The following is a 22123-nucleotide window of genomic DNA, read 5'->3' as shown; positions in this document are numbered from 1 at the left end:
CTTTCACTTAAAGCACAATAAAAATTATTAAAAAAAAAAAAATCATCTACACGAGACCAAAAGGTCAACAATCACTCTAAAGCAAAGATGAGAAGGTAAGGGGTCAGGGAAACTAGATTAATGGAAACAGAACAACTAGAACAGAAAATTGGAACCTAATTTGCTGTGTAAACTTTCACCAAAAATACTATAAAATATTACTCTAAAAAAAAAAAGAAAGAAAGGGAGGAGCTTCTCATGAATCAAGACTTCAAAGGGTGACTTTATCACCAGGCTTCAAGTGTTATAAATGTCAGTATTATGAGAGCCACTTCCAAATGGGCATGTCACCCACAGGCAAATACACATGGACGTAGCAATTCTTGATCTGCTATGCTATGCCTTGCTTCTCTCTTGGTTGTTCTAGATTGTCAAGAGGCTACAGGGCCAACTCTGTGGTTACATGCATGGGTATATGTGTGTGCACATGCATGCATGTGTGTCTATGTGAGTAACAAAGAAGGTATCTCTCTTGTCCTGAGGAGTCCTGAGCACATCAACAGGATGAAGCCAAGTGGGGATGTTCCCATGAGAAGCTGCTCCACCTGGAGTGGTTCTTGGAGCAGACTGGCATGGCTCAGGGGGTGCTCAGGGAGCAGGAGGGATCTGCAGAGACCCTGCCAACCTGAGTACATTGTATTTGGGGGAAAATGGAAGATAAGCAGAAGGTATTTTCACAAGCCTCAAGAGGAAGATGAGGCCTCATCTAAAATTCTTTTAACTAGAGGAGTAACTATGCTGAGAAGGACTTTAGAGACAAAAACCCTGCAGCAGGCATGACTGTGGGGTGGAGGACCTTCCACCCTGCACAGAGCCAGCAGTTCTTTATGGGAACCTACTGTGCTGCCCGGCACTGGGGCTAGCACAGGGATAAAACTTTCCTTCTACGACATGGTCCCTGTCCTTGAGAAGCCAGGAGATCACAGCATGGATGATGGGGTGGTCTTAGAGAGGGGGATGACTAAAATGGGCTTCAGGGGTGGGGACAGCTTGGAAGGAACGCCTCGTCGGCATTCCTAGATTGTTGATTCTTCCCCCATGTGTGTCCACACCCAGCCCATCTTGGATGTTGGAAATGTGAACACCTCCCATTCGGCCACGCTCTGGGTGCCTCGAGGTGAGGCTGACTCAAGGAGAAGGTAGGACATTCTGTAAGCCTCCAGACCCAGGCTCCTGTCTCCTCAGCATGGCCTCCGACTGTGGCCGGGCCAGTCTCCACCTGACGCTGCACAGGCGGTCTCCTCTCCTCCCAGTCTCACGGCAGGACCCTGTGCTTGGGGCTGCCGTGGGCATTCGACCACTTACAAAAGTTGGTCGAGATGCAAATATTATTTTTGATCTCAGAGGCGGAGGAGACAGGACGACAGCCAAACTCTAAACACAAGGCAGTAACAGCCGTCTGGCAAATAACAGCCTTCTAATAATGAGCCCTTCCATTCCCATTAGCAAAACCAGATTTTTAGTTAAATGACAGGTTTAGATTTAATTCTATAGTAAACGAGTGTTTACTACTTTCATAATTCAAAAAAAGGGTCTTCTCTTTAAACCACATCTATGAATCTTGGCAGTGCTCACCTCTGCTTGTCTCACTTCCCACAGGCGGCATCATATTCCCGTGTAAATGCACCCTGGCATTCGAGGAGAGAGATCAGATACTGTTCTTTAGTTCTTTTCATGGGATATCCCCCCTTCAGCAGATTGAAAACTCCTGAAGACAAGAACCATGTCCTTGTCTTGAGCTCCGTAGGGTACTCACTGTGCCACTAAGGTCTCTCTCTCTCTCTCTGTGCCTCTTTCTCTCTCCTGCACACACAAACCAGTGGGGTCAACCCAGAGAAGATGTGCTCTATAGGGTTTTCCATGGCTGATTTTTTGGAAGTAGATCACCAGGCCTTTCGTGAGGTGCCTTTGAATGGGTTCAGACCACCAACCCTTAAGTTAGCAGCCGAATGCCTAGCTGTTTGTACCACCCGGGGACTCCATGCTACCAGGAGCCATCAATAAATACTTGCTGAATTGAATATGGCAAGAGATTCGGCAGATTTCATGTTCATCTTTTTCCTTTCTTACTACTCCCGTTGTCATTTACTGCCCAGAGGTTTTTGCACTGTCTTTCCCCTATGACACAGAAATTTTTTTTTTTGCCACTTAATATGTTAAGATCGCAGTTAGGGGACGTGATTTAATATGTTCCTAAGCCTCCCCATCTTTACTTTTCTAGTGGCTGTTTCTTCCCAACTCTGAATGTGATTGGGATCTACAGTGTAGGATCTGGCCACCAGCCCATCTCACTGCAGGGCTTTCAGGACTATCCCATGTCATGAAAGCAGTACTAATCAGTAATGGATGAATTCTGACTCTTAATAAAAGTGAAATCTACCACATAATTTTAGGTCCTAACCAGGCACCCGGCAAGCTACAAGTGGTATGGAATCTACCTGCTTGGTGCCAGGCAGACATGGCAAAAACCCACTCCAAATCCTGAACTGGAATAGATGGTTCACCACATGTCAGAGCAACCACACTTCAGTGCTGGCCCCAACCCCTGTGCATAGAGCAGGTTCCAGAATCCATGGAGACCCCAAAGCCAGGGTAACAGATTGGGCAGGTGTTGGCCCCCGTTTCACACGAGCCTTGATCTGTGGGGCCGCTTGGTCACAGGGCCAGGAGACTGAGGAACTCCTTCTCATCTCTGAGACTAGTTTCCTCTATACCTGCATGTTTTATTGTTGTCAGCTGGAAACCCAGTTCTTACTTCTTCCCAAGCCGCTGCTTGTGCCTAAATGAATGGCCACCCGGCTGATCACTAACCTGTGTTCTCACTGGCCAAGTGGGGCAGGAGAAAGAAAATGGTCTCAAAGAAAGATGTGCTGGGCTTTCAGGACAGCAGCATCACGACATAGAAGGGGACACTTACCGATCTATGCCTACAACCACGCCGAGCGACAGATTATACCACAGTCAAAGGAGGCTGAAGACCTGGGTATTGATTAGGAGGTATCTGCACCCTGCGATGGATTATACCACAGTCAAAGGGGACTGCAGACCTGGGTATTGATTAGGAGGTAACCACGCCCCACGATGGATTATACCAGTCAAGGGGGACTGCAGACCTGGGTATTGATTAGGAGGTAACCACGCCCCACGATGGATTATACCACAGTCCAAGGGGACTGCAGACCTGGGTATTGATTAGGAAGTAACCACGCCCCACGATGGATTATACCGGTCAAGGGGGACTGCAGACCTGGGTATTGATTAGGAGGTATCTGCACCCCACAATGGATTATACCACAGTCAAAGGGGACTGCAGACCTGGGTATTGATTAGGAAGTAACCACGCCCCACGATGGATTATACCAGTCAAGGGGGACTGCAGACCTGGGTATTGATTAGGAGGTAACCGCACCCCAGGATGGATTATACCACAGTCAAAGGGGACTGCAGACCTGGGTATTGATTAGGAAGTAACCACGCCCCACGATGGATTATACCAGTCAAGGGGGACTGCAGACCTGGGTATTGATTAGGAGGTAACCGCACCCCAGGATGGATTATACCACAGTCACAGGGGACTGCAGACCTGGGTATTGATTAGGAGGAAGCGCACTCATGGGTACCCCCCACCACATCCCTTGGCCCAGCCCACCAGAGACTTGGGGGATAGTGCAGGGTCCTACCAAAAAAGCCATGAGGTTCGGACTGGCGCCTCTCGCTGCTCCGGTTTTGGTCCTTGTGTTTCTTGTTGCCCCTGAGACTCCCAAAGCGCTTCATGAGTAGCTGCGGTGGGGGGTGCAGCACCAGGTGTGCACAGCAGAAGCGGCAGGACCAGTCTCAGCCCCAGGTGGCAGGGGCCCGCGGGGGCGCAGCATCGGCTGGGCAGGTGCGGGGTGCCAGGCAGGCGGGTGGGCACAGCTCACCCGAGCCTCTGGGGGGCAGCTTGCCCCCGGTGGCAGCTGGCGGTCCCCACGTCCTCCCCGAGGGCTTCCACCTGCGGCAGGAGGGGGTCGCGTCCCTGGGCCGGCAGCCGCAGTGCACACAGGAGAACCCGCCGCCTGGGTCCTGCTGGCCCGAGCGAGGCCACCGGAGCTGCAGCAGCCCCAGCTGGCTCTGGCCGAGCTCCGGCCGGCAGCGGACTCTCAGCCGCTCTTGTCCTTAAGTAGGCAAAACGCTGCCGGAAGCACGCTCAGGACTTGTCTGTGGATTTGTTTATGTAGCTAAGGTCAGCCACTCACTGATAAACGCCAGGTTTTTTTTTTTCTTCTGAGCATGAAAAAGGAGGGAAGACTAAATAGGCAAAGGGAGTGCCAGCCCTTCCGAGGGGACTGTCATGTGCAGACCGGCATGATGTCTCTTTAAAAAGACTGTAAAAGGAAACCACCCTGCACAGACAATTCTTGGCAACAATTGGCTGGAGCACATTCCCATTATGACATGACATCACACAACTATTTTGATTCATGTGTTCCAGGGCTCCACGGGTCAGAAGATTCTGGTTGCTTCTTGGTGGAGAAACAGCAAGTCTCGGGGCTGGAAATCACTGGATCTCATTCAGCTCACCGCTTTGCTCGATAAAAGCAGCTGATCGTTCTTTAAGGAGGGGACACGTGTTCCCCTTGAACTTAACGCAAGTGTGTTCAGCAAATGTGTAACTTGAGCTCTGGACTTGCAGAGAATCAGAGTGACAGAGCTCAAAGAGGCTTCAGAGTTGATCTAGTCCAACCCCTTCTACTACAGATGGGGAAACTGAGGCTCGGCAAGGAGATGCGATTTGCCTGAGGTTCTGTAACTCAGGGCAGATTCAAGACTAGAATTCTGATCTCAGCTCCTAATCCAACCCTTCAATCTAGTAAAACAAAACAAACCATAAAACTTTCAGTCTGTATGCGTTTTACATCTAAAAAAACAAATTCGAAAGGCACACAGTGGGAAAAATAGTCCCAGTATTTTTTACTGATATTGTCTCTAGGCTAATGAGGAGTTACTTCTGTGCTATTAACTACCTTTATGACCTTGGAAAGTCACTTCCCATTTCTTGGCCTGGGTTTCCCCCACTGTTAAACAAGATGAGACCAGGTCATTCTAGGATTTAGTCTAGTTTCAAGACTCTGCAATTCCAGTGGTGACTAGGTCTATGAAGATTCTTCCCACATCACTACACACACAAAACGAGACCATGTCAGGCTCATTAAGTAACCCCCAAGTAATGATCAGTAGCCTGGATTCCCCTGGCTGCCCATGAGGGTGAGGTAACCTTCAAAACTGCAGTGCTACGCGCTTCTTCAGCCTAATTGTTAGCTGTCTGCAGGGCATCGGAAACGAAGGCTGGGGAGAGAGGAGGAAAACACCTGCAGCAGCTTTCCAGGAGTGCCTGGACTTCAGCTCAGAGGGCATTCAGTCCAGTCCTTATGTGCCCCAGGCTCCCTTGCTGCTCACGCCTACTCTCGTGCCTCCTTCACATCCTAGCACCCAGGAGTATCACTATTATTATTGTCACTGGCTCACTCAACATGAATTCTTGATGAGAGAAAGTGGGGTCTGGCTTTCCTCCTCAAGACAAAAGTCCTCAAGCTGGAGCAACAGGTGGGGAAAGAATGAAGTGGGTGAAAACCCATTGTCATCTGGAATCCCTGAGGAGAGGAAAGGCTACGTACGAGCTGTACCCTGTGGGAAGACACCTTAGAATCTTGGCTCCAGCCCAAATCCACCATCCTCACAGGGCCTGCTACTGTCCTTCGGCCACAGCCCACAGAGGCATGGAGGATGTACCTCAGGCCCTCTGTGCCTGCTCCTGTCACTCACAGTGCCTCTGGCTGGTTCTAACCTTTCATACTCAATCCCACACACCTGACGGCTCACCCTCTGTCTTGGATTTGACCCCTTTCAGCCACAATCTGTATGTCTGCGTGTGTGAATTTCCTAGGGCTGCCATAGTGAAGTGAGTGGTTTAAAACACAGAAATTCATGTCTCACAGCTCTGGAGGTTAGGAGTCCGAGATCAGGTGTCAGCGTGTTGATTCCTTCTGAGGGCTCTGAGGGAGAATCTGTTCCTACCGCTCTCCAGCTTCTGGTGACAGCCAGTGATCCTGGGTGTTCCTTGGCTTGTAGACACAGCTCTAACCTGTTTCTGTCCATCACATGGTGTTCTTCCTGCATGTTTGCATGTCTCTGTGTCTCCTCCTTTTTTACAGGAGACCACTCACGGGCTCTTCATGAGTCAAAATTGACTTGATGGCAACTGGTTGGTATTGGTCTACTCCAGTATGACCTCAAGTTAACTGACACCATCTTCGACACCCTATTTCCAAACAAGATCACGTTCACAGGTACAGGGGTTAGGACTTCAGCCTATCTTTTGAGGGGATGTAATTCAATGCATAACACTGCCCTTCCCTTCCTACTGGGCCTGGCCCTGTCTCCATCCAGGGTGACCTCCTAGCCATGTGACTGCCAAGTGGATCAAGAAGCCACTTCCTTGGCTTCTCTCATGCCATCTCTATCACGTAAATGACTATCAGAGTGACAATGTACCTGGTGCTGCTGGATGTTGCAGGGTGAGGAAACAGTCTAAGGCCTGGCCCAGCTCTGAGAACCTGTTCAGGCCTGTTGCCATGCTGCCCTATGTAAGCCCTCTGCACCGGCCAAGGTGGCCTGTTTTCCGTTCTCTGGGTATACTTTAAATTTTCTACACTCCCCCACTTCACTGACCCCATTTGTTCTCCCCTTGGTGCCCTGTGTCCATCTTCCCCTGATGAAACCCTATGAAACGCCCAAGGCCTGGTTTGGATGTCACCTCCTCCAGTAAGCCCCCCATCACCTCAGGAAGGAGGCTTTTCCCTCTGTGTGACATCAGAATCAACTTGATGACAATTTTTTTTTCCAACTCCATATGGCCACCTGACACTTACCACTGGGAAGACTGTGCACCCCAAAAGGGAGGGACCCCAAGCACCCAGCAAGGTACCTGCCCTTAGGAGTAATTACATTGAAGGCTTCCACACGCCTTCTGCTCTAGCCCAGCAGCTGACTCCATGGGCAACACGGAGGGAAGGCTCCTTCCCTCCCGCTTACAGTTAGGTGCAGGAGACAGAAAGGAAAGGTGGACTCTCCCTGTGGAGTCTGTCCTCTCAAGGAAACCCACGCCCCAGCCATCACCTCAGGTCTAGGTACCCCTTCCTCCATCTTTCAGGCCATCACTGCCATCACTGGCCTGAGTTACTGCACCTCCCCTGCGGCTCCCCGACAGCCTGCCCACGTGGGAAACCAGCCCTCTTTATTACAGTCTCCTTCAATCACCCTGAGCTGAGTTCAGTGTACCATCTCTTCCTTCTGGGACCGACTGATAAAAGTGATCAGATATTTGTAGCAGGGATGCATGAAGAGACAGGCAAAATAGGTCTTGCCCTCAAGAAATATGCAAACTACTTGGAGAGACAAAGGTAAACTGCTAAACAACACTAAGTGTACAGAAAAGTAGCCAGTCTGCAGTGAGTGGGCACATGCCCCGGGCGGCAGGAGCATGGGCAGCACAGAAGAGGGGACTCGAGTTGGGCCTTGTGGGCTGGAGGATCTGGGAATGAAGGGAGAGACCGGGCCAGGCCAGGCCAACATAATGCCTATTTAGGAACCTAGTTTTCAGAAACAAGTCACAGAATCCCTCAAGCTGGGCTCCCCAATATGCTAGAGAATTACCTCTGCTGTTACATACAGGAGCCCAGACGTTTTGTGATTAAACCCTAAAAAAAGACTTAAGTAGGTAGTTTTTGGAATTTCATGTTTAGGTTTATAGTTTTAAAAATTCAGTTCCACTCCTCACAGAAATTGAAAGTTTCTCCTGATTTAAAAATAACAAAAAAGCAAAACTTCTTTAGGGAAGGCCCATTGAACAAGTGTACAGTAAGGAAGAGGCACATTTACCTAAAGGTGAATGAAGAGTTTTCATAGAAGCCAGTGTAATATCCTTGTACTAAACAGCACAGTACATGGAAAGAAATAATATTTCCTTGTTTAGTGACTAAAAGTAAATGAGGTTAAGTTTGTGTACAAAATAACAGCAACTTGGGCACGCTTAGCAGCTCTGCACTTGTGTGTACGTGGCCACTCATTCAGCAACTCGTTATTAAGCCTCTCTCAGATGCACAGGGCGTCGTTGATTGAGTGGATCAGGTGCTAAGGATAATTCAAAGACATTCTTGTCCTCTAAGAACTACATTTTAATTAGTAAAATAAGAAGCACCATTTATCGAGTGCCAACCGTAGGCCAAGCAAAGCGCTGGTCACCTCACAGTTGTTACCATATTTCATCCTTTCAATAACCTTGCGGGGCAGCTGTTGCTAACACCATCTGAAGACAAATGAGCTCAGACTCAGAGAAGTGACTTGACCAAGATCACAGAGCTGACAAGTTGGGAGAACAGGGACTTAAGTCCTCATTTATCTGATTCCAAAATTCACCTCTTTCCCTCGCACCATGGTTCCTCACACGCTGCCCTGAAAAATCCCACAACCGTGAGGCAAGAATCTGGGTATGCCGCGCGTTGACTCCCATAGGAGTTTAGAGACCACTGTGGGGTGGAGTGACTGGGAGGGAAGGCTTCTATCTACATTCTCACTTTTAAGTTTTGATCTTCAGGCTTGGAAATTTAAAGGCAAAAGAGAGAAGAGCCATGTTTAAAAAAGTCTTGATTCACGTAAGAGTCCACCCTGCACATATCCCAGACAAGTATGGCAACCATGACAAGCTGTCTTGATGAATGGGCGTACCATGCTTTGGAAACACAAAGTGTACCTGCCGGTTCCACCAAAGAATATACCTAGGTCGCTGAGCATGGGAGTGGACAAAACACTATTGTTTCCTTTGCCCTGTAGGGCCAGAATTCAGCTGCTACTGAGCTCTGGCCTCCACACTCCATGGATCTGCTCAATAGTCAACACGTGGGACCTCTGAAGAGGGTTGTTGCTAGGTGCCGTCAAGTCGGTTCTGACACATAGTGACCGTATGTACAACAGAATGAAACACTGCCCTGTCCTGCGTCATTCTGATGATCACTGTTATGCTTGAGCCCACTGTTGCAGCCACTGTGTCAATCCCTCCTATAACATATCCAAAGTGTGTGAGACAAAGTCTCATCAACCCTGCATCTAAGGAGCATTCTGGCTGTATTTCTTCCAAGACAGATCTGTATGTTCTTTTGGCAGTCCCTGGTATATTCAATACTATTCGCCAACACAACAATTCAAAGGTGTCAATTCTTCTTTGGTCTTCCCTATTCATTGTCCAGCTTTCAAATGCATATGAGGCTACTGAAAACTCCATGGCTTGGGTCAGGGGCACTTTTATTCCTTAAAGTGACATCTTTGCTTTTTAACACTTTAAAGAGGTCTTGCAGATTTGCCCAATGCAATATATGGTTTGATTTCTTGGCTGCTGCTTCTGTGGGCATTAATTGTGGATCCAAGTAAATGAAATCCTTGACAACTTCAATCTTTTCTCCGTTTATGATGATGTTGCTTATTGGCCCAGTTGTGAGGATTTTTGTTTTCTTCATGTTGAGGTGTAATCCATATTGAAGGCTGTAGTCTTTGCTGTTGTCGTTGTTGTTAGGTGCTGTCGAGTTGGTTCTGACTCATAGCGACCCTATGCACAACAGAACGAAACACCGCCTGGTCCTGCACCATCCTTGCAATCGTTGTTATGCAGCCACTGTGTCACTCCACCTTGTTGAGGGTCTTCCTCTTTTCTGCTGACCCTGTACTCTGCCAAGCATGATGTCCTTCTCTAGGGACTAATCCCTCCTGATAACATGTCCAAAGTATGTAAGATGCAGTCTCGCCATCCCTGCCTCTAAGGAGCATTCTGGCTGTACTTCTTCTAAGACAGATTTGTTCGTTCTTTTGGCAGTCCATGGTATATTCGATATTCTTCACCAACACCACAATTCAAAGGCATCAATTCTTCTTCGGTCTTCCTTATTCATTGTCCAGCTTTCATATGCATATGATGCGATTGAAAATACCATGGCTTGGGTCAAGCGCACCTTAGTCTTCAAGGTGACATCTTTGCTCTTCAACACTTTGAAGAGGTCCTTTGCAGCAGATTTGCCCAATGCAATGCGCCTTTTGATTTCTTGACTGCTGCTTCCATGGCTGTTGATTGTGGATCCAAGTAAAATGAAATCCTTGACAACTTCAATCTTTTCTCCGTTTATCATGATGTTGCTCATTGGTCTAGTAGTGAGGATTTTTGTTTTCTTTATGTTGAGGTGCAATCCATACTGAAGGCTGTGGTCTTTGATCTTCATTAGTAAGTGCTTCAAGTCCTCTTCACTTTCAGCAAGCAAGGTTGTGTCATCTGCATAACGCAGGTTGTTAATGAGTCTTCCTCCAATCCTGATGTCCCGTTCTTCTTCATATAGTCCAGCTTCTCGTATTATTTGCTCAGCATACAGATTGAACTGGTATGGTGAAAGAATACAACCCTGACGCGCACCTTTTCTGACTTTAAACCAAACAGTAAGTATCTCCTTGTTCTGTCCGAACAACTGCCTCTTGATCTATGTAAAGGTTCCTCATGAGCACAATTAAGTGTTCTGGAATTCCCATTCTTCGCAATGTTATCCATAATTTGTTATGATCCACACAGCCAAATGCCTTTGCGTAGTCAATAAAACACAGGTAAACATCCTTCTGGTATTCTCTGCTTTCAGCCAGGATCCATCTGACATCAGCAATGATATCCCTCATTCTATCTCCTCTTCTGAAACCGGCCTGAATTTCTAGCAGTTCCTTGTCGATATACTGCTGCAGCTGTTTTTGAATGATCTTCAGCAAAATTTTGCTTGCGTGCGATATTAATGATATTGTTCTATAATTTCCACATTCGGTTGGATCACCTTTCTTGGGAATAGGCATAAATATGGATCTTTTCCAGTCAGTTGGCCAAGAAGCTGTCTTTGCTAGCTTAGGCAAAATGAAGGAAAGAATTAACTGGATAATTCAGGTCACTATTCTGTTACTGAGGGAAAGAGATGGTGGAGTCAGGCTAATTTAGCAAAAAGTTGTTTTAGCTTAGCCCCAGGCTCCGTCTAAGAGCTTGGATTCTGGAAAGCTTTGGGTAGGAGGAGTAGGGGAGCAGGGTTAAGCTTTAAGGAAAGCCATGGCGATTATAAACCTGATAGCCTTAAGAGTGGACATAAACTCCCATCCCCCCGACATGTATTTTTGACCTCGTTCAAAACATTCTTTCCAGGGTCAAGTTTATCCAAAAGCAGAGAATAAGGCTGCTGATGACGTTGGATATCAGAAGTGTAGGGAGGGAGGATCGATCTGTAGTGTTTGCCAATTTCTGTGGTATAAACACTCCAACCTGAGGCCAGTTCAAGGTTATCAATGCACTGGTTTGCAAAATTCCTGAAAATGTAACAGTCCACTCACTCATCACTGGAGTCTTCCTGCTCTAGTGCCGCATGCCTGGAATTTCTTAAGTTGGCCACTCAGGGTGGAGGGACTAGGCATCCGGTTCTTCACAGTTTCCACCAGTTGCTGGTTCGAAACCAATGAAAGGCAAGGCTTCTCACACAAACGTGACTCAGCTAGCAGGGATATATGTTCTGGTGGAATGCTTTCCACACTGTGGGGCAGTTTTTCTAAAGGCAATGGTTGCAAAAAGAAGGAACTTTTTAGTGGCTCCCAAGATGGAAGTACATTTTAAAAGAGCCAGGGCCTGCCTGGATCACACTTTTGAAATCACTCTCCTGGTTGGTGCTACCCGAAACCTGGAATACCAAAAACAAAACAAAAACAACCAAAAAACCGGTTGCTATTGAGTTGACTGTGACTCCTGGTGTCCCCATGTGTGCAAACTAGAACTGCTCCATAGTCATTTCAAGGCTGTGCCTTTTTGGAGGCTGACCACCAGGCCTGTCTTCCAAGGCACTTCTGGGTGGGTTCGAACGGCCAACCTTCTGGTTAGTAGTCGAGTGCTTAGCCATTGCACCAGAGCCTGGAATAGGACTGGGTGATCAGGGCAATGGTACTTTGATAGCAGCTCAATGAGATTCGGGGGGTGGAATTACAGGAACTAGAAAACTGTGTCCTTTAAGTTTTTCTGTCTTTTGAGTTTTTCAACGGCAAAGCTATGCTTGACAACTAGAAAAATAAAATGGCTCTGAGGAGTCCTGCCTTGAGACATTTCACACTATTGGCTTACTTCATCATTTTATGGCTTATGTATTTCTTCTCTCCCTGACTAGAGAGATAATTCAAAAATTCTCTCTGCTGAAAGCCCCTGACAGCAGGGGCCTTACCTGAGGCATGTAGAGGAAACATAGTCAGCACTTGCTGAATGAATTATTACAGGTGGCTCAAGAGCAGGGTGGTAGGCCGGTGCTGTGCGGTCCCCTCGGTGGTAGCGGGTCCCGTCTCTGGCACTGCATTAGCAGACTGCCCTGGGGCCAAGGGCAGGGCATGGTTAATGGTCCTGCTCCTTGACAGGGTCCCCCTGTCGCTGAAGCTCCTACACTAAGGCAGCAGCATTGCGGTCAGGGCTGACAGCCCAGTTACTCTAACCTCTGGACTGTTGCCAGGTGTGTGAGGTGTGGAATCACCTTGCAAAGAGCAATTTGGTCCTCTCAGTTCTTTTGATCCATACCAACACTTGAGGGTAATGAGTGGAGGGCTGATCAGACTAAGAGAGCCCACCTGGGGACCTGATGCTGACTAAGCCTCATGAGGCATTATGTGGTCTATCATGGCCACGTGGTGAGCCTGAGAAGAGCCCTGACCACAGAGGCTCAGATGGAGCTTCTTGATGGATGCCCATGCACGGGAGAGGGGAGCACATCCCTCTTTGGGATGTGGAAGATCTGTGCTGTGACCCCTCTCTGACCTCACCATATGGGTCTCTTCATTTGTATTCTTTTTGATTGCAATAAATCTGCAACGAGTATGGTGTATTCTTTGTTAATTCTGTGAGTCATCCCAGAGAATTTTCGAACCTACGGGGCAGTGAGAGCCAGCAGTGGTTGGCATCTGCGTATCTGGCAGTCTGAAAGCAGGTGTCTTTCTAACGTGTGAGCTCTGACCTGACTCCGGCCGACTGGAGCTGAAAGGGAGAGAGTGTTGGGTGAGTGGCCGGTGACGAGACTGGAGAAGTGGGAAGTGAGGGCTAGATCCATCTCCACACTTTGGAAACTGGATGCATGCTCATCCTTACCACAAAGTTGAGGTTTGCTCACCTCGTCCCTCGCTTAGTGCACCAGGTGTGCTGGCCTCCTTGACGCCTGTCTTAGTCATCTAGTGCTGCTATAACAGAAGTACCACAAGTGGATGGCTTTAACAAAAAGAAATTTATTTGCTCACAGCCTAGTAGGCTAGCTAGAAGTCCAAATTAGGGCGTCAGCTCCAGGGGAAGGCTTTCTCTCTCTGTTGGTTCTGTAGGAAGGTCTTTCTTATCAATGCTCCCTTGGACTAGGAGCTTCTCTGCACAGGAACCCTGGGTCTAAAGGACGCACTCTGCTCCCAGTGCTTCTTTCTTTCAGAGAGAGGTCCCCAACTCTCTGCTTGCTTCCCTGTCGTTTTATCTCTTGTAAGATAAAAGGTGGTGCAGGCCACACCCCAGGGAAACTTCCTTCACATTGGATCAGTGATGTGACCTTACTAAGGATGTTACGATCCCACCCTAATCCTCTGTAACATAAAATTACAGCCACAAAACAGAGGACAACCACAGAATACTGGGAACCGTGGCCTAAGTTGATACACACATTTTTGGGGGGCCATAATTCAATCCATGACAACACCTGAATCCTGCGAAGCATTAAAAAGCTAGACTGCAGAGGTGCACGTCTAACAAATGGCAATACTTGTGGCAGGAAGGTAAAAGGAAGAGAATGGAAAGGGGGTGACATGACAGGGCTTCTTCATCTCAGCTTCAGTGTCCACATGACGGTGGAGAATGCTTTCGCCACGTCAGTGTGCGGCACATTGCATTTCCATGCTGTGTGATGGTTAAAATTGTATGTCAGCTTGGCTGGGCCATGATTCTCAGTGGTTTGGCAGTTAGGATGTAGTTTGGCAGTTATGTAATGATGTAATCAACTCCATAATGAGATGTACTATGAGTAGCCAATCAATTGAAAGGGAGTTCCCTTGTCGGTGTGGCCTGCCTCCAGTATATAAATGGATGTTCCAGCAAGGCTTTTCCTCTGGATCCTGTATCTGGCTCATCATCATCTGACCTCCAGTTCTTGGAAGCTGAGCTAGCAGCTTGCCTGCCTATCTTGGCATTTGTCAGCCTCTGCAGCCTGTGAGCCAGTGGCCTGCCATCTAACCTACTGATCTTGGGTTCGTCAGCCCCTGCAGGTACATGAGTAAGGAGAAGCCTCCAGCCTGATGCCTGATCCATGGACTTGGGACTTGCCAGCATCTACAACCGCATGAGCCATATGCTTGAGATAAATCTCTCTATATATGCTTCACTAGAGAACCCAGCCTAAGACAACCCATTCTTACAATTCTCCTGTTCAGGACTTCTCTGGGGATCTTGGTGACCCCAGAATTTGGGTAAACCAGTCAAACCCTTCAGGGTTCTCAGAGGATGGTCTGGGAGGCCTGGCTCCCACAGTATGGGGGGGAGGGCTAAGACATAAAGGTACCTGTTGTCCCAATAACCTGGCTCTATTCCAGCCTACAGTAGTGCCAGCTAGGATTCGTCCTGTCCTGAATGTAGATTCTTGATCTCTGTTGTAGACACCATGGTAGACACCCAGCATCTGTTTGAGCCTATGCCCCCTCCCATCATGATTGTGCCACCACAGAAGAGTTCCAGGGGCAGATTATCCAATAGGCGAGGTAAGCCCAGTGCTTACCAGATCATCCATAGTGAATAATTTCATTACAGATTTGTAAGTAAGCACAAGCAAGCCTGTGTTTACCTTGCTTACTGTGTCATTTGCCCCTGTCAGGGATTGTAAATTTGAAAAGAGGCTTTGATTCTGTAGGAAGGTGCTGTGGGGTTGTGAGAGAGACAGGTGCCAGCCATACCTAGAAGCAGGATCTTTGATGTGGTGAAAAAAACGTGAAATTGTTCACTACAGATGATCTGGTAAGCAAGGTAAGCACTATGCTTACTTTGCCTATTGAATAATCTGCCCCTGCAGCGTTCTGAGAGCTGATCTGAACCTCCCTGCAAGCCAGTCATGGAGACGGGTCTGTCCTCCTCCTTCAGAGCCCACCTGGTCAGCACATGGGACACCCATAGCATCAATCCCCTTGAAGGTCATCCAGCCACTGGACTTGCAGTTACGGTTTTAATACCAGTGGCTTATCAGTGAAGCTTACTTTAGGTGTGGAATTCTGCGCAGCTAAAGACGTGCTCACTGAACTTGTCACTAGCGGGGCTGGGTGAGAGAAAGGTAGATGAGACTCAGCCTGGGCCTTCGTTCCAACGTAAAACTGGCCTTCTCATTCCCGTCCAGACCTATTCCCTGGGGAGGCACAGGCTGGGGCCTGGGAGCCCTGTGGAAATGGAACCTGTGAAGAGTGACCTGGCTGGAGTAGTGGGGGCCCCTTGCTCACACCACCTGCCACTCTCGCAGAGCTTGTGGACTTCCCAAAGCACTTTCCTGAGTTCTTCTCAACCACGCTATGAGGTGAGGAGGCCAGGTGTTGCTGCTGTTCCAAGAAGTCAAGACAACTTCCCCAAGATCACATGGGAAGCCAGGGACAGAGCGAGTCAGTCACCGGTCCTGCTGGCTCCTCACCCAGAGACATTTAGGACACCAGCTGCCTTTCTCTGGGAGGTTGGAGAAGAACTTGAAGACATACCAATCGATAACTCATTTTAAAGCCTTTTGAGGATCATGAAAAATGTGAAATGCCTGAAAGTACCCCGATCCCTGAAAGGCGACAGAGATCCAAATACAACCTCTTTATGTAAGAGGGAGCATCCGGAGTCAGCAGCAGCAACATGGTTAGCACATATTTGCTGGAGCTCTCCTGCTGGTTGCAAAATACTGTGTCAGATTTCATGGAAAATTCTAAAGGTCACTGTGGCACTTGACTGTGAGTGAGATTACTGTGTCACCTCGCTGGTGCCATCCACGTCCCTTCGCAGACACTTCCCTCCCTGACTCAGGCCCCCGTGCCTACTCATCCTTCCTCACCCCACACACTCAGAGTCACGCACAGCCTCCCAGCTCCTGCACCACCTGCATTTAGGCTCTCTGGATGACGAGAGGGTGATTGTTTTTGGCAGAGACAAACCATTTTGGCTCACGTAACTCAACTCATACCAGTGATGTCTGAACCCACTGAGAACTGGCAGTGACAATAGGTAGATCTTAATGAAAAAAAAATACAGAAGAGCACAGAAAATGCGAAAAACAACGGCGATAATTATTTTTAGCATGCGAAAGTGCAGAACCCAAAAAAGCATGAAATCCCTAAGTATTCTTAAGATCTTAAAGGGGCTTCACGTACCCCATGAAATGCACTCAATGGGGGTCTTATGTATCCTTTCTCATGGTCTTTGGAGTCCCTGGGGCTCCCTGCACAGCCATCTGTCCAGGCTTCCTGCTATGGACTGAATTGTGACCCAAAAGAGATATGCCGAAGTCCTAATCCCTGGTACCTGTGAACTTGACCGTGTTTGGAAACAGGGTCTTCGAAGATGTTATCAGTTAAGTTTATATGAGGCCATACTACAGTAGGGTGGGTCCTGATCCAATCTGAGTGGTGTCCTGTGAGAGGAGAGGAGACAGAGAGAGACAGGCAGGGAAGGCAGCCATGTGAAGATGCATCTACACACCAAGGAACTCCTGGGGCTACCAGCAGCTGAAAGAAACAAGGAAGGACCTTCCCCTACAGCCTTCGGAGGCAGCATGGTCCTGCCAACACCCTGAGATCAGGCATCTAGCCTTCAGAACCGTGGGACAATAAATGTCTCTTCTTAGAAGCCACCCAGTTTCTGGTACGGTGTTACAGCAGCCCTAAGGCACCAGTATGCTTCCCTCACTGCCCACAGGCCCAGGCTCCTGCTTCCAGCATAGCCCACAGGCCAGGGCTCCTGCTTCCCTCACACCCACGGCCCAGGCTCCTGTTTCCCTCACACCCACAGCCCAGGGCTCCAAGCACTCCCAGGGGCCCAAAGGCAGACACAGGAATAAGAAGAACCTGGTCCTAACTCCAGCTGCTGAAAGTGGCCAGAGGGTGAACCTTGGGCCCAAACGAGGACTATAAAGCAGTGATTTTCAAAAACCAGATTCAGAGGTCCTAAAAGCTAACATTAGATTTTCTGTGTAATGCTTCTCCCTAAGTTACATCATTAGAGAGCTCAAAATGAGATCGGATGTGCGGAACCCTTGCCAAGGGGAGAAGAGCTGTTAACTCACAGGTTGAGCTGAAGGCCAGGGTCGGCCCCACCTGGTCCTCACTTGCCCAGGAGGGTTTTCTTTTGCCAGATTGGGCTCCTGAAGGAGGACGCCTACTATTGCACACTTCATTCATTTGGAGACCGCTGCTTTAGAAGTGAGGCCTGAGCACACCTAGATGGTGCCTGGCTACCACCACTAACTGCTCCGACAGGGATCACAACAGAGAGACAGAGTTAGAGAAAAATGTAGAACAAAATTCAAACACACAAAAAAAGACCAGACTTACTGGTCTGACAGAGTCTGGAGAAACCCTGAGAGTAATGGCCCCTGGACACCCCTTTCAGCTCAGTACTGAAGTCACTCCAGAGGTTCACCCATCAGCGAAAGATTAGACAGGCCCCTAAAACAAAATGAGATTAAATGGGCACACGAGCCCAGGGGCAAGGACGAGAACAGAGGAGGGGACAGGAAAGCTGGTAATGGGGAAGCCAAGGTCGAGAAGGAGAGAGTGCTGACTTGTTGTGGGGTTGGCAGCCAATGTCACAAAACAATACGTGTATTAATTGTTTAACGAGAAACTAATTTTCTCTGTAAACCTTCATCTAAAGCACAATAAAAATAAAATAGAAGTGAGCCTGTATATTATAAAACAAGAAAACAAGATGCTAGGTGCCAGTACCAGTGGCTGGCAAGTCAATTCTGAGTCATGGAGATCCCATGGGTGTCAGAGTGGAACTGTGTTCCATAGGGTTTTTGATGGCTGATTTTTCGGAAGTAGAGTGCCAGGCCTTTCTTCCAAGGCTCCTCTGGGTGGACTCAAACCGCCAACCTTTCGGTTAGCAGCCAAGCGTATTAACCTTTTGGACCATCCAGGGACTCCAGATGAAAGGTAGAAATGTTTGAAATACCTAGGTCACACCCAGCACCTTAAACGATCTGCTCTTGCTGTTGAGTTGATTCTGGCTCACAGCGACCCCATGTGTGCTGAACAGCAGAACTGCTCCACAGCGTTTTCAAGGCTGCGACCTTCCGGAAGCAGATCACTAGGCTTGTCTTCAAAGGCGCCTCTGGGTGGGTTCAAACCACCAACCTTTCAGTTACTAGACAAGCGCTTACCTGCTCGTGCCACCCAGGGAACCTTAAGGCAATCTAGTTTTAAGCCAGTCAGTTTATTCTCCTACCTTCTCCTATAAGAGCTCATGATGCCTGTCGTGCTCATTCACAGGGCTTTTAAAAGGACCAACTGAAATAAAATAACAAAGCTAGCTCATAAGCAGCAAAGCACCTTACGCACCAAGGGCATTAAATCAAAAAAACCTGTTGCCGTCAAGTCGATTCTGACTCATAGTGACCCTAAAGGACAGAGTAGAACTGCACCACACGATTTCCAAAGAGCGCCTGGTGGATTTGAACTGCCAGACTTTTGGTTAGCAGCCAAGTTCTGAACCACTGCGCCATACACACAGAGGCAGTGCCTTCCCTGAAGATGGCCTCTGAAGTGCTGCACTAGCCCACACGCACTGTACGTGGAACGACCACGGGGCTTCGGCTAGATCAGCGAGTGGTCAGCGGGAGCTCCAAGCCCACGAAGGAGCCGAAGGCCGCTCAGGAAAGAGCCCAGAGGATGAGCCATCCTGCCGGGCAATTCCTGGTCAGGAACGCAGCCGAGAAATCGGACGTGGTCCAGAAACAAGGTTCTCATCAGTCAAAATATTCCAAGCCCGAGTATTTTATTTCTTGAATGAGGAGCCAAGGGGCTTTCTTATTAAAATTTTCCTCTATTTAGCTGTAATTTTAAAGACCTGGTTTCTTAGCAGCCAATTGCTCTGGGGACAGTGTGGGTGCATTCAAGGTGGGGACACTGACCACCTGCCCAAAGAAGGAGGCAGACCCCATACAGAGGACTCAGCAGTGTCACCGTTCAGAAAGAAGTTGTTCTATCTCAGGGTTGCCAGATGTGTTGATGCCTAGAGGACCGTTTAATGGCGGCCCTAAATCATCTGCAAGAGTGTCTTACAAAAAGGCTCCTTAAGAGTGTCTTCAAAATAGGGCGCGTTCTCCACTGCAAAGTGTAGAATGAATACAACACTTAAAAAAGAGGCATGTTTTTGTACTTAAATATTCAGCATCATTTTGGAACTTTCCACTTATCTAGAAAGTTAACGTATGTAGCTAGTTCATTCCCTGATGTTGACAAGATATAAAAAAGATTCTGTAGTTGAGATTGCTCACCAATTCAGACCGGCCTGATCCCGAATTAATCAGGTGTTTCTGCACTTGCTGACCGTGGCTCCCCTCCAATTTCATTCTGTTGAAAGCATCACCCTCAATGGGAGCTGCTTTGCCCCCAAGGAGACAAAAACTGTTTCTTGGGAGGTGAAAAAAATTGTCCTCTTTTTGTATATAAAGAACAGATATACATATGGTACATAAATGGATATACTGCGTATCTGTTTCATTAAAATTTCACAAGGGGAAATTAGAAAAACATGTCTAAAAAGACTCCACAGGCAGTGATTTCCAGAAAAAAGGCTGAGAAACACTGTCTTACCAGCGGCGTGAAGAAAGAGCACTTCTTGTTGTCCGGCTCTCACCTCTCATCTCTGTTTGCAGAGAGCGTAACTGGGGACTCACGCTAACCTCCCCTCAGCAATGACAGGAAGAGAGTTTGCTAACACTTCACGAAGGCGTCTATAACCCGGCGTCCCAGACTCAGGCCACTTGGGGCTGGCCCAGGGTCCCTTGGAGGATCAGAGGGTGAGGAAGAGGCCGACGGCTCTCCTCACAGTGCCCTACAGGCTAGAAGAGAGGGGTCTTCAAGTGTCTCCACGTCAGGGGAGGAGATGCTGAAACAAGAGACCCGCACACACCACAGCAGAAGAAGCTGCAGTCAAGCCAGAGAGCTCCTGATGGTCAGAAAGTAAACACAGGAACGGATTTCCCGGAGAGCTGGTGGACTTTCTCTCCCTTCTCTGGAAGCTTTTAAGGGACGATTCACTGACAATGCACCTCAAGTGCAGCCACCACCCATCCGCCAGGGGAGGTTTGCAGGCTGTTACGACGCTGAAGAGGTTTCCGTGGAGCTTCTAGACTAAGACAGACTAGGAAGAAGGGCCTGGCGATCTACCTCTGCAAGTCAGTCAATGAAAACATGATGGAGCATAACGGTCTGGTCCAAAATCGATCATGGGGACGGCGCAGGACTGGGCATCGTTCTACTGTGCATGGGGCTGCCATGAGTTAACAACAACAGAGCCTGAGCCAGTCTTTCCTGTTTGAGTAAATAGCTATGGTTAGAGGGGCAAGGAGACCAGCCCCTGTCCCTCAGCCTCTCCTGATGTCTCCTTCTACCAGAAGACCGTCCTTCCCTTGAGCCAGTGAGCCATAGTCCCTGGTACCCACCCCCACCACCCTCCTAACATGTTAAAGTGTTTAAACAACCCCTGAGGGGCAACTCCCTAAGGCAGCTTTTGCCATCAAAACCTTGCTATCAGGGTCCTGATCACAAGCTCAGCTGCCTGAGGACAGAGAGAAGGACCCAGAAGGGAGACAATGGAAAGGGAGATTCTGTCTGCCTGGCTCAGGTCTGTTGGCAGTTCATTCTCAAAGAAAGCATGGCCAGCAGACACATGAGGAGGGAGGCACCCATCAGTGGGGAAGGGCATGGCTGGGCCTTCAAGACATACAGAGACTATGGCTGGGGTATGCAAGGACCCCCTGACCCCTGACCCCAGGCAGAAGGCCACACGGGCTGTTCTCAGAGAGCATTACCAGGGACTATTGCTGCCCACCTGGCCTCAGCTCATCCACCCCATGCCAGGTGGTCCGTCCACTCATGGCTGGAATTCACAGGTCCTGAAGGGCTCCTGTGGGTGTTCCCTGCTGCAGGCCATCAGGTGATCCATCAGCCACAATCCTGCCCTGGGCTGGCATCAGGGAGATGACAGGAGCCAGTGTATTCCAGGCGGCTGGCCTGTACATGTAGCCTAAATCAGTTTCTGTGGACCTTTCCTATGGGACGAGGCCAAGGGCCAATTTTCTGATGGGCACAGCAGGGCAGTAAGTTCAAAGTATGTGCTATTTTCAACTATCTGGGAACCTGGGGACAGAGACGGGCTCCGTGGCAGGGGTGGGGCTAAACCTGGGCCAGGGCTTTGCAGAGCTCCTCCCTGATATGGCCATCCACAAAGCAACGCTTGTGAATTGACTCAGGGAGCGGATCTAATATGTGCTTCAGTCTTAGATCCAGACAAAAAGAATAAGCTTCAAAACTCTAGAGCGTTTCAGGGATCTATGTGGACTTAAAACCTTCAGGCCATATGCACTCACTTTGGCAGAGGTGGTTCTGAGCACTTTCATTCTGTCCCCAGCCATACAAATTAGCCTTGTCCCATCCTCCCTGTCCTCTTTCCCTCCCTCCCTCCCTCTGCAGACATCAGTTAAGCCAGGACATCCCACCCAGCAGCAGGTAGACTTTGAGGCCACTCTGCCAGACCTCCCAGTGAGCCCGCAGTCCCCACTCCCTGATTTTAGGCCCAAGCCCCGAAGCCACTACTCAAGGCTCAAGCTCAGTTTCCTGTCATTTCTCAAACCTTTGGCTACCATGATTTAAGACAGGGGACAAGAAGAATTTCTACTGACAACTGTCTCCCCTCCCTATAAAGCCCCACTTTTACAGCTTCCCCCAGTTGTTTTCAGATTTAAGACACAGA

General features: G+C 48.7%; 1 protein-coding gene across 8 annotated transcripts in view; it reads right to left on the bottom strand.

Moving 5' to 3' along the window:
- PRKAG2 (protein kinase AMP-activated non-catalytic subunit gamma 2) overlaps positions 1 to 22123 on the bottom strand; it is a 421421-nt gene that overhangs the window by 236010 nt on the left and 163288 nt on the right. For 2 of the 8 annotated variants that reach the window (XM_049861968.1, XM_049861969.1), the window contains exon 1: positions 3720 to 21805. The exons of the other annotated variants lie outside the window; for them this stretch is intronic. In XM_049861968.1, coding sequence (XP_049717925.1) covers positions 3720 to 3813 — 94 coding nt within the window. In that variant the 5' untranslated portion in view covers positions 3814 to 21805. Of the gene's footprint in view, positions 1 to 3719; positions 21806 to 22123 lie in introns of those variants that run through there. 8 annotated transcript variants of the gene reach the window in all.

The sequence above is a fragment of the Elephas maximus genome, chromosome 20, assembly GCF_024166365.1.
Source record: "Elephas maximus indicus isolate mEleMax1 chromosome 20, mEleMax1 primary haplotype, whole genome shotgun sequence".
In the NCBI taxonomy this organism is placed as follows: Eukaryota; Metazoa; Chordata; class Mammalia; order Proboscidea; family Elephantidae; genus Elephas; species Elephas maximus.
This window is presented reverse-complemented; position numbering and strand designations above follow the sequence as displayed.